The sequence below is a fragment of the Gopherus flavomarginatus genome, chromosome 17 (genome assembly GCF_025201925.1).
Source record: "Gopherus flavomarginatus isolate rGopFla2 chromosome 17, rGopFla2.mat.asm, whole genome shotgun sequence".
NCBI lineage: Eukaryota > Metazoa > Chordata > Testudines > Testudinidae > Gopherus > Gopherus flavomarginatus.
In genome coordinates this window covers 13680778-13693572 of record NC_066633.1, presented here as the reverse complement: position 1 = coordinate 13693572, position 12795 = coordinate 13680778, and the positions used below count along the sequence as shown (strand labels likewise).

The following is a 12795-nucleotide window of genomic DNA, read 5'->3' as shown; positions in this document are numbered from 1 at the left end:
CCCTTTGAGGGAAGAGATCTGAAGGGAGCCAGAGGAGGGATCCTCCTGGCATATTGATTAAAGCCCAGCTAGACTGAGTGGAGCTGGACGCAGCCTTTCCCTGTGGGATGCAAACTAAACGCTGGTTTTGTAAAATCTCCTGATGGGAGGTGGGAAGAAATTTTCTAGCTCAGGATTATTGGAAATAATTTTAAACAGCATGTGTTTTTCTGGTCTGTTTTCCTTTTGCACTTCCTTGCTTGGGCAATGGAGACAGTCTAAAGTTTTTTATTTATAGTTAGCTCCACTCTTTGGTCCTACAAACACTGCAGAGGAAGGTTTGTTTGGTGGAAGGGAAAAGGTGGGCTCTTTCTCTTGGCATTAAAAGGAAAACCACTGCCGGACGAAAATCCTGGTTTTACAAAAAGGAAAGTTGGGGCCCACTTTGAGTAGCACATGCCCCCTTTAAGGTCCCCATTTCAAAGGATTTAGGGGTTTACATTGATTGCTGTCACATGATGAATGAGGCATAGGTCTGTTACAGTCACACCCCCAGCCATTGTCCACACCACAGTCCCCAGGGGCTTGGAAAGAGACAAGCCTGCAGCGCAGCCTACATGCCCCATCATGCCCTGGGGGAAGGGCCACGTAGAGCCTACATGCCCCATCATGCCCTAGGGGGAGGGCAAGTAGAGCCTACAACTCCCATAATGCCCTGGGGAAGGACACTAGAGCCTACATCCCCCATGATGCAATTGTGCCAGGACAGCTCCCGTGATGCTGAGAGGCCTAAATGCCGGTTGCTGATTGGCCCGGTTCTCCCGGAAGTGTCTGAGCCTGGTGGGCGGGCTGCGGGGAGTCAGTGGCAGCAGTCGCCGGAGGACCATGGTGAGGTGGGGGAATGGGTGGGTCCTGGCAGCCCCTTGGTGTGACGTGGACGCGAAGGGGTTAATTCCCCCCGGGCAGCGGGGGGGAGGGGCGTGAAGGGGTTAATTCCCCCCGGGCAGCGGGGGGGAGGGGCGTGAAGGGGTTAATTCCCCCTGGGCAGCGGGGGGGAGGGGCGTGAAGGGGTTAATTCCCCCTGGGCAGCGGGGGGAGGGGCGTGAAGGGCTTAATTCCCCCCGGGCAGCGGGGAGAGGAGGGTTAATTTCCCCTTGGGGCTTTCCCCGCTGCTAGGCGGTGCTGTGCTGCTGGAGCTGCAGCGTTCATGGGATGATATAAACCGCAGGACCCGGGCACTGGAGGTCCAGAGGCTCCCACAGGCAGGGTTAATCCAAGTGTCCAGGCCAGGTTCCAACCCTATTCATGACGTTCTGTTTCCCCACCATGGATCCAATCCTCACCCCCATCGCCCAGTTGCTCTTGGTTGAGGGGTTCCCCCTTCACTTGTCTTTCAAAGCATAATTTAGTAATGCAGAATGGGATCAATGTTCCACCCCAGAGGTGGCTGCTTTTCAGCGATGAAGATCACTTTAGGATTCTCATATGTGAGCATGTTGGTGCTTGAATCATAGGATTATAATGGCCTCACAATGAAGCTGTGTTAATGTTGTGCTGAGGTGAGGAATTTGAGCATTCATGAAATGCAAGGTGTGAAGATTATCAAAATAAATTGAACTCAGGAGTTGATTGGGCAGCCAGGTTGTAATTATGTGAATTAGAATTTGGCCAGGATAGGGAAGTTAACATCCCTGCTCGTTCAGAAAGTGATTAATAATCTCAGGTGCTCAGGGTCTTGGTTTTCAATATCATTTAAAAGGAGGGAAAAAAAGAGACACCCTAGTATCACACTGCCTCTTAACACCCTTTGGGATCAAAGTCAGTGCTGACTGCAGTGAATTACCACCACCACTTTTGACAGCTTCCTGGGCTTTCCTAGATCAGGGGTCCCCAATGGGGGACAAGCAGCGTCATCCAGAGGCGCCCACCAGACAAAAAAGGTTGGGAACCACTGTCCTAGATGATCTCCCATCTACTCACTGATCTGCTCAGCTTGAGCTTTCTAGGATCATAGCACAGGAGACATTGTTGCAGGCTCTGAGTAGGAGTAACTGAGTGAACCACAAGATAGGCATCTCACAAAAACCTGATAAGAAATCTGTTACTATTTCAGAGCAAGAGAGGATGGGTTTTATCACTGAGGCATTTATGGCAATATTTTTGCCAAGTATTTTTCCTTTTGTTCCAAAACTACAGTGGTGTATCTTCATGGCCAGGAGTTAAATAAACACTGCAACCTAGAAAGGATACATATAATTGCATTATTATTTATTTGTACTACCATAGAAGGTAGGAGCACTAGTTATTGTAGCCCCTAGGATATTTTGCTAGCTGTTATATCTTACTAATCCAGCCAGCCGTATCAAATAATGTTGCTCTTTATGAATTAATCCATTTCATTCTTATATTTTATCAGTATTAATTCCTAAATTAGGATATGTTGAGACATATAATGTGTGTTTCCTAATAATGATACATAGAGTAAGTTTTGCTGAAATGCAAGAAGCCTACCAGTCTGTATCCAATAAGATCTCTAAATAGCTAAAAGTATAATCAGTTAAGATTAAGTCAGCATAAAAGCTGGCAACCTTTGCCACAGATAGGAATGATCCCTGAACTTTGGGGAACCAAAGGGAGGAACTGCACACAACACTGAACAGATTTATCCAGTGTCTGCAACTGGTTGGTAACCGCAGGGTATACCACAAACCTGGAAGTTGCCAAGAGAGCCTAGATTGGCAGATTTTGGAGTGAGATAATATGTAGAGAGTAAATGTCATAATCCACTAACCTATAGAATAAGAGTACCCATACGTTTCTTAGGGTATGGAAATAAGATTTGGGTACAGTAGGTTGGGCCTGAATTGCATAGGTCAGGATCCTATAAAATACCTTGTAAGGATATCATAAGGGGTTTTTAGCTCTCTCCTTTCTTTGTCCTCCTATATGCTATAGACTATCCTTTTATCTACCTATCAGTCTATCTTCTATCATGCTTTCAGCTTAGCTTGTGTAGTGTAGTAGAACTACTCAACATTCCCAACTACTGGGGAAGCCAGCACCATTGTGTTATCGGGCATGCCAGGAGTGACGCTGGTCCTTCACCACCTATTATCGAGTCCTCAAGGAAGAGTGTGAGTATGTTAAGTTAAGGTACTTACACTAGGAATAGCCACAAGGACTCCTCGTTGTACCTTAGAGACTAACGCATTTATTTGGGCACAAGCTTTTGTGGGATATAACCCACTTCATCAGATGCATGGAGTGGAAAATACAGTTGGCAGATATATATACACAGCACATGAAAAGATGAAAGTTGCCATGCCAAGTGGGGGGTCAGTTCTAACAAGACAATTCAATTAAAGTGGAAGTGGGCTATTATAATACATTACAATTCACTTTAATTGAATTGTCTTACCACGTGTGTGTGTGTGGGAGGGGTCAGTTCTAATGAGACAACTCCCATCTTTTCATGTACTGTGTATATATATCTGCCTACTGTATTTTCCACTCCGTGCATCTGAAGAAGTGGGTTTTAGCCCATGAAAACTTATGCCCAAATAAATTAGTTAGTCTCTAAGGTGCCACAAGGACTCCTCGTTGTTTTTGCTGATACAAACTAACATGGCTACCTCTCTGAAACTTATAATAGGAAGTTTTGGAATTTTTACTGTTTTGCAGTCATAAATTTCATAGCATTTATTATTCTTTTGTTAATCTCAAAGTTTTTATCAATCTGGTGTTGTCCTCAGTGTAAATGTCTTTGCAAAGCACTCCAAGAGTCCTCTCCTGATATAGAACTCTCTGAGTTCTCGGACCCTCTAATCTGAACTGGACAAGAACCTATAAATCTTCTGGTCGGATGCGATCAGTGGCAAACCGTAACAACTAACCCATCAAATTCAGGTCAACATTATGGACCAGGTCCCCTATACTAGATGCTGTAATATTCCCTTGTACTTTAAATGTCATTGTGCCATTTATACTGACTATAATTCAGTTGAGGATCTGAATTGTTTTGACTTTTTACTCTCTTATATTTCAGGCTACAGCAATGGACCAGCTTGTGGGATTTGGCTTGGTAGTCTTTAGCCTCCTCCTTTTTGTTTACTACACCATCTGGATTATTATACTGGTATGGATCCCCGCCCATACTCTGATTATTGCAGTCTCAGTGGCTTCGCTGTAGTGTGTGTTTGTTTAGACTTTCTTTAGAGGTGTTACTCTGTTTGTCTAGGTATGTGCAAGCTGAAAAGCGATTACTAAAAACTCCTCCTTGCCTAGTCTGTCATTTAAAACCTTGATCATTTGAACCTTCATCCAAAGGTCAACCACATGGGATAACTCTAGGGTTATCCATAGCAGCGCACCCTGTTGGGTAGGTGCATTGGTGTGGATAAAGCAAGAACTGCTGCATTCCACACATTTGAACCTTCACCCAAAACTCAACCCCAGAATAGTTCTGGGGTTTTCAAAAAAGGGTTATTCTCCCATTATTTTTCACTTCCGTGCCCCATCTGTTTTATGGTTCGCATGGGAAGTGGCAGAACTGAAATACGAGAGTCCATTCATGTGGGATCTCCAGACCAGTAGAAAGCAGGAAGTATAGGAAATCATACAAGGAAGCATCTTTTTGGAGCTGTCCAGGCCAGTTTTTCAGACTTGAGAGGTTTGTTAAAGCTTTGGATTGGCATCTAAATCCCTGGCAGCTTCCAGTCCAAGCTCTGAACATTTTTGGGTTCCCGCTCTGAATTCAAAAGCTTATTGCTCTGCTGTTACAAACCCTGTATTGTTTGTACGCTCTCTGAACATTAGAGCACTGTATTAGGGCTGTAAATATCAGTTAAAAAAGTTAACTGGTTAAACGTTTAAAATTATATTGTTTAACTGGTTAACCGTTAGCCGAGGTATCTCCGGTGGGCCTGGCCCAGCCGGGGCTGGCAGCTGGCTGGCCTGGCACAGGGCTGCTGAGGTTAACGGTTAAGGTTAACGGCTTACCGGTTAACCTTATACATGCCTGTGCTGTAAGAGGGTTATCTGGTAGTAGTGGGTATAGGTGCAAAGTGTTCTGCAGTGTTTAACTACACCTGCAACACCTTTGTGAAGTGGCGTAAATAGTACAGTGACTTTCCAAGCGAGGGAAGCTGAAACCTTCCTGGGGATAAGTGATTTGTTCAGTCCCAGGCAATGAGGGAATCTGAATTAGAACCCCTGAGGTTTTTTGCTCCTATGCTCAAGCCACTGGACAGCAACACTTCTGACATCCCCGGTGTCACGTGCTTACTACGCTACCATGGATATATTGCACTTGTTCAGCTACCCTTTGCTTATTACATTCTCTGTCTGCAGCTGTACGTAAAGTCCCTAGTGCATGCTGGTCTAGGGTATTGAACAGGCATGTTCTCTCTTTACTTGGGGTTAGTTTTCAAGCCTAAGGTTACTTGTAGCTCTTGAGGTTAACTGTCCTGGCATTGCAGTAATAAAGCCCCGGGTGCTGGAGAGTTGTCTTTGTATTGCCCGACTTACTGGTGCCTTTCCCTTTTTGTTTGCTGCAGCCCTTCATTGACAGCGATCACGAGATTCATAAGTTCTTCTTGCCCAGGGAGTATTCGGTTACCATTCCTGTGATCGTAGGGCTCCTTCTGGTGCTGTTTGTAGGTGAGTCCCATTTCTGTCTTATTCTGGTCTCTTTAAAAGTTGGTCGCTAACTTTTCATCTGATCACTGACAGCAGTGAACTGCCAGTATCTAAGGCTCAAGTGGTGTGAGCTTCCTCACAGCAGTGCCCTGTCTGTGACTGTGATTCCACCAGTCCTTCTGCGATGAGGTTCCATTTCTCAGCAATGTGGTTAAAAAGCCACAGCGGTTGCGGGGGTTATGTTTTACTCAGTCTCTCTCACTCTCTTTCCTGCGTTAGGGGTTTTTATAGTGATTGTGATGTGGAAGAACAGAAAACCTGCAAAGAAATCAGACTGAAGACAGCAGGATGGGAGAGGCAGGGAGAAGGTGCCTGGCCTGGAACGTCTCAACAGGGACAAGACTTTACCTGCAGAAACAGGAGGACACTCCGCTCTAAGATTCTGTCACATGCTTCAATGGACGTTGGACTTGGCTGCACCCTGTTCCTGTGTTCCCTACCCTGAGACTTTTATGCAGCTATAGTTTACAATTTACTGCCCAAAGGGAAGTGAAACTGTCTGACCCACAGGATTCCTCTAGCAAGGGACCAGAACACCAGCCCTGCTGAACCTGTACCCAGGTTAAGGATAATCCTGGCAGACTGGTGGCTTTGGACTCTACAGTCCTTGTACTGTGTATCCTGTACTAAGGTGATGCTGTTCTGGCACCAGGCAGTGCTAGTGAGCAAAGGGCTCAGACTTGAATGTCTTTCCTCCTCTCCGCTGCAGACATCTCCTTTACTTGGTTTGTTTCTTTCATTTTTTAACTGGTTACTTTAGGATTTTTTTATAGTCGATCCAATATGTGAAAAACAGAATCATGGATAAAAGAGTGCTCCTCTCTAAGGCACAGGGGGCAGGTTGGGGAGAGATCCCCCTCCTCACTTACCTACTGGAGGAGTGGTGAACCATCAGAATCTTGTACGAATAGTGTTACTGCCGACGGATCACATTCCATCCCAGTCCACCTGCTCTTATACATACACAGGCTGTCTGTTCTGTCATAGTCAGGGGAAAGGTGGCCTCTCCACCGTGCATTGCATGTTACAGGATGCCACGAGCTTTATAGCCTCCTTCACGGCCCACTGTGCAGAGGAGGTAATGAAGAGGTGAGGTCCTCTGCTGTTGTGCAGAAGATGCACCATTGTTCTCCATGCTGTTGTGCTATCCACAGTGTGCGTGCATTGAATGGGGCTGGAGAAGAAAGTCCTGCTCTGCTGAACAGCAACTGAGGAAGAAGGGGAGAGCGGCTCCGATACTGTCCTGATAAATGTGGTATTAATACTGGTCTAGTGAAGCCACTGGCTTTGCTTTATACTTACGAACAACTTGCCATGTTCCTGGTTAGCATAGGAGGGAAGAACATGCAAGCTGCCTGGAGCTGTGCTCTTTCTGCACCAGGCAGGGCTGAAGCAGCAAGGTGTTTTCACACCTTAGCAGGCTGACTGCTTCAAACCCTGCAGGTAGAGTCCTGGCAGCTGTGTTTGAATGTGAGGAACTGGAGTCTCAATAAATATTATGCAGTATCTCTGTCTATGTTCTTCCACTGCCCCGGGGGGTGGGGTGGGGTGGGGTGTAAAGTGTCATTAGGGGAAGCAAATCTTGCCACCAGATCAATGAAATCAGAAAACAGAGCCTGCATGTAACCTTAGGAGCACTGTGCAGCCTCTGTGAAAGCCCTGCTGGGATGTGACCAGTTCTCGCTCCTCACTGCTGTTGCTATTGAGTCCTGTATTATACCATGATCTGCTGCATGCTGGAGAGCTGGGTATGTGACATGGAGCAGGGTGATCAGGCATGATGCCAAGGGGCAGCATGTTGGGAGTGGGGATGAGGGTGCAGACTTGTAGTTTCTCTAGAATAAATCATGGATTGGTCAAAGTGCAGAGATACCAAAACCAAGGCTCAGGTTCAGGGGTTTAGATGCTTCGTGGCATCTGTGATTTTCCTGACCAGTCTGCTAACGCTCTTGAGATGTCAGCACTGGAACGCCATCAAAGCTGGGTTCTTGTTCCAGCAGCAGTGGTAAGGACTGCATGGTGCCATTTTCTCTGAATATAAGGGGCCTTCTGTCAGGAGCAGATGCTAGCAGAAGTCCAGGGAGCCTTTCTGCAGCATCATGCCAGAGCCTGTCAAAGAATTAACCAGCCAAAAAGCAAACCTGATAACAGCATCTTATGAGACACATGGTAAAAGAATAGAGTGGGACCCAGGGCACAAAACTCCAAGGAGAACAGCTGCCAGTTGCCAGACCCAAAGGCTGGCACTTACTGCTGTGACTCCATTAAACTGTGCAAAAAGGAGGGGACTCTAGGTACTGTGTGAAAGTCCCCTGTGGTATAACAATGATCTTCAATGGCTCCCTTTACCTGCTCCCCAGTGGCCAGGGACAGTGCAGAAGGCTTCTCTCAGCCAAGACCAGGGCTGCCCCCGTGCTCTGCGCTGGAGGCTCCTAGAATATTCAGATGGCTCCCAGCTCCCCATGTGCCTCGGCCCCTATGCTCTGGGTTGCTCTTTCATCTCTTTCCTTCGGCCCCACTTGCAGCTGCTGCTCTGGCGCTTTCCCATTGGGGTTGGGCTATACGGTGAGAACCGCAAGATTCCAGCCAGGACATTTCTATTTAGAGCCCTTCGGCAAAGGCACCCTGGCTGCACTGTGTACCCACTCTGCTGCCAATGCCCTCCCCCCAGTGGGCCAGTCTGCTGGGACTGACATCTCTGTGCTGAATGAGCCCTGTGTCAGAGGTGGTGGGGGTTGGGCTAGTCTAAATCCCTCCGTTTCCTTTCTAAACCACCTTTTGCTCCAGATCTCTTGCTTCCCACTCGAGCTCTCCAGCTGCACTTCTCCGTCTGCTTTCCTCAGCACTTGGAAATACAACGGCAGCAGCTCCCATGAGTATGAGGTCACTCCACCCCTGGGTGCTCTGGGGAAAAAAGGAAGCAAAAGCCTCATCTCTTAGCAACTCCAGGCACTTTCTCTAGCCTGCCAGCCCTGGAGCTGTTGCTGCTTCATTTCTTCCCACCAACCTTCGCAGATCTGCTGCCTCCAGCTTCCACTCCTATGTCTTCTAACCCCAGTTACCCTAGGATGCTGCTGGAATAATCCCAGGGATTCTGCTTGTGTCACTGGAACAAGCCCAGGGACTCTCTCTCCCTACCATTTTCACTGGAGAGGCTCACAGATAAGGGCAAGTATGAACCCAATATGGAGTCTGAACTGAGAGAGAGAGAGAGAGTGTGGGTGTGTGTGGGTGTGTGTGGGTGGCAGTGTCAGGATGGCCTATCTGTCAGGAGAATGGTTCAGCTGTCCAATGGGTCTGGTGAGCCAGGGGAGGGATTCGGGGAGGCAGCCTGCCCCGGTGGAATGAGCACAGGGCCCAGAGCCAGAGACTGGTCCTTGCCAGCGAGTGGTCCAGTTTACTGTGAAATGTCCCAGGTGAAGGGGATTCCTCGCTCTTCTCCCAGGAGCCTTCTGCTCCCCCGAAGTGCTTCTGCCACTGTCTTCACGGGGTTACTCTGGCACAATGTGTTTAAAAGAGACACCTCTGTCTCTTGCCAAAAGGGAAGGCAGTTTTTACCCCCTGAGATGTTCTATAAGCTGCAGGGACAAAGGCTTACCATGGGTGAGGTGTCTGCTCCTTTCTCAAGCAGGAAGAAGCCCTGCAATGCTCGGGGCCACCAGCTACCTTGGGGGTTGGAGATGCTTTTGGAGCAAAGCCTGAAACAGCTCAGCAGTGCCAGTCAGTTGATCTTCAGTCATAACAATGTTAACGCCCTTATTGCTTTAGAAGCATGGCAGAAGAAATGAATACCCATGTCTATTGAGCAAGCCCCTGTGCTCTCCCCCAGCTCTCCATGCGCGGCATATGTTGAAAGGAAGATGAGATTCTGGGTTCCTTGTTGCCTGTTGCTTTCTTGCTTACCCTCTGCTTTCTCACCCTTCCTGCTAGGCTGTGGCCCAGCTGCTCAGTTTAACTCTAGCATGTTTGGGGACTTCCCCTGGCAAAGGCTTAGCAAGGACTGGATGAGGTAGGTGGAACCTCAGAGCCCAGCAAAGGGAGAACTGCCAGAGATGAGCTCTGTTGTGTTAATTTCAGTGGAGTCAAAAGGGTTAGTGTGACCCTGTCACTAACTAGCACTACCTAGTTAAATGCTGTTCAGGGTTTCAAAGACAGAGACCTCGGCCTGTTTAGTCCCATGACAAACACCCTCCAAAATGCATGTCAAAGGTTGGAGGCGTATTGATTGGGATACGCAAGAGATCGGAGAACAAAACACAAGGCATTTTTAAGCGAAAAGGGGAGACTCTGCAAAACAAAGAATCCAAACTTATCAAAGTCCCTTTCAGAGAGGGTATCGCTGATATGGTATTGCTGTACAGCAAGTGAGAAACGATTGCTACTTTGGAAGGATCATTACTGAAGATGGAAGATGGGATGTCAGCACCAGACTAGCAAAAGTGGAAGAGACATTGTGGAGCAATAAACATCTAGTGAGAAGGGACAAAAATCTGAAGACTAAATTCAGACTCTTAAAAGCTTACATTTGGTCTGTGTTAAAGGACAGCTGTGAAATATGGACATTCAAACAATCAATGATAAACTACAGTCCTTCAAATTGTGGGTCAGAAGAATTCTGAAAATCTCATAGCTAGACCATGTAACCAACAAAAAGGTATTGGAGATGATTGGAACTCAGCACACCCTAGTTAGAGATCTTATGAAAAGAAAGATTTGATTTGCAGTGCACGTTTTAGGGGTTTCTGTTTGTGATGCATGTTTACAAGCACTGGAAGGGAAACTTGATGGCAGAAGAACATGAAACAGAAAAAGAAGATACTGGATGGATGATGTGGTATCCTGGGTGGATTAAAAAGACTATTCATCCATCAAGAGTCATACAGAATGGGCTATCTTGGTTGCAGACTTGCATTAATGGAGGGGCCATATATGAAGATTGCTTAGTCTCTTGTTTTTTCAAGCAATCTTTCTTAGTGGGGAAGAAAGGGTTAGTTCTGTTGTTCAGTGTTGAGTTGGCCAATGTTAATGATGGTTACTTTTTCTGCTCTTGGCAGCCGAGCTACAGAAATGGAGGGGAGAAAGGATAGCAAGCATGGGGAAATGCAGCTTTTTGTTGACGTTCTCAGGATACATGGTAGTTAGTCACGGACAGATGCTTTGGGCTGGCAGGTCGGCCATGACATCTGTTGCTCTGGACTCTGGCTCACTTCCCCAGTCTAGGACATCATCTGTCTGGGCTGGTCATGTTCCTCTTCTTCATTAGTCCCTCTTAGGCTGGGCAGAGCTGGATGGGCCAGGTTGGTGCCATGCAGTGCAGTTGATTCCAGGATCAGGTGAAAAGCCAAGAACGAGGACAGGAGGAAGAGAGCGGTGATGGAAGGGGATACTCAAAGGAAGGGAAGATAGAGCAGGATCTCGCGTGTATCAGGCAGGGGTTGTCATAGTATAATTCCCAACTCTGGACCTTAGCGTCCAGGATATGGGTACTAGCCTAAAGTCCTCTAAGCTTAATTACCAGCTTAGATTCTGTAGCGCTGCCACCAATCAGGAATTCCAGGGCCTGATACCCTCTGGTCCCCCCAAACCCTTCCCTGGGGACCCCCAAGACCCAGATTCCTTGAGTCTCAAAACAAAGGGGAATAAACCATTTCCCTTCCCCCTCCTTTTCTCCTCTCAGCTCTTTCCTGCCCTGGGTACACTAGGAGACCACCGTGATTCAATTCCTTGAATCACCACACCGAGAGGAATGTTACCTTCCCCCTCCCTTCTTCCCCAGAGAGAGATACAGAAATAAACGCAGAGAGCAGGTTTTTCTTCCCTCCTCCTTTTCCTTTCTCCCACCAATTCCCTGGTGAGTGCAGACTCCCTTCCCTGGAGCCTTACAAAAGATAACCCAAAAAAATCAATTAGGTTCTAAAAAAGAAAAACTTTAATGAAGAAGGAAAAAACATAAAAATTGTCTCTGTAATCAAGATGGTAAGTATACAGGATTTTTATAGCTTATAGACAATAGAAAGAAGCTTTCTCCAGCAGTAACACAATTTAAGCTACTTCCAGCAAGTACACATCTGCAAATAAAGAAAAACAAGTTAAAAGACTATAACCACCTTTTTACTTACTTACTATTCTGAATAGATAAGAGACTGTAGCCGGGAAATTGACAGAAACCTGGTTGCACCTCTAGTCCCGTCCAGGACCCAGAGAGAACAACACACAAACCCAAAACCCACAAACAAAGGCTTCTCTCTACCTACATTTGAAAGTATCTTGTTTCCTGATTGGTCCTCTGGTCAGGTGTTTGGGTCCCTGTTTGTTAACCCTTTACAGGTAAAAGAGACATTGAGCCTTAACTATCTGTTTATGACAGGGGTCCTCACTGGTCTGGGCGGCCTCACAGTGGGCTGGGCTGGAGGTCCCAATATTCAAGGCTCACCAATGAAGGACAGTCTCTGGAGCAAAGCAGAGCTTTATTGATGGTTGCTTGAGGGAATCCCCTTATTCAGTCCCTCCCAAATCTCTTTAAAGGATCCCAAAGGGAGGTGATGGGTGACCACCAGTCAGTAATATCCTACACGCCAGTTTTGGTCCATTAGTTTCTGATTCCATTCTCCTCTAGTTTACCAGTCACCATCTTAACGCAGACCTCGGTTGGTGTCAGTAGAACGTTTTGTTTGGATTAAGCCAGTCTTTGTCGCCCGTTTGTATCTCTCTCCGTCAGCATTTATTGTTCTAGGTGATTGACCTTTCACCCACTGTCTGCTAGCTGAGCTCACAATTGAGGGAGGCCTGCTAGGCCCCAATTATTACGACAGTGGCACCCTCAAAGCAAGGGAGGGAATCCTCACCGCTGGAGAGATGCCAACAAGAGAAGCAACCACGGCCTCTTCCTCCTAAAGACCAAAGGGAAATGAAGGAAACGTGACCATTAAACTTGGGAAACCGGGAGGAAAACCCCAAAGGGGAGAGGTTGGTTGGGGAACCTGCACTTGCTTCAAGAGTGGAGGCAGGAGGCCGGTGGGAGCTTCTCCCATGAGAGTTAGGGGACAGGGCTCTCCTGACACCCTGTCAAGGGATGGCCAGGAGTGAATCCCAGGAATAGTGAGTACCATCCAGGAGCGA

General features: G+C 47.2%; 1 protein-coding gene across 5 annotated transcripts; it reads left to right on the top strand.

The window, feature by feature from the left end:
- The first annotated feature begins 803 nt into the window (after positions 1-803).
- DPM2 (dolichyl-phosphate mannosyltransferase subunit 2, regulatory) lies at positions 804-7182 on the top strand. 5 transcript variants are annotated; one of them, XM_050926949.1, is made up of 5 exons: positions 807-867; positions 2982-3113; positions 4025-4114; positions 5535-5637; positions 5896-7182. In XM_050926949.1, the coding sequence occupies exons 1-5, from the start codon at positions 865-867 to the stop codon at positions 5952-5954; spliced, it is 387 nt and encodes a 128-aa protein (XP_050782906.1). In that variant the 5' UTR covers positions 807-864; the 3' UTR covers positions 5955-7182. The 5 variants fall into 5 exon arrangements, with proteins under 5 accessions (XP_050782909.1, XP_050782906.1, XP_050782910.1 ...); XM_050926951.1 differs by lacking the exon at positions 807-867 and adding an exon at positions 1546-1919 and having other exon boundaries at positions 2982-3111; XM_050926952.1 differs by lacking the exon at positions 2982-3113 and having other exon boundaries at positions 804-867.
- Positions 7183-12795: the final 5613 nt, after the last annotated feature.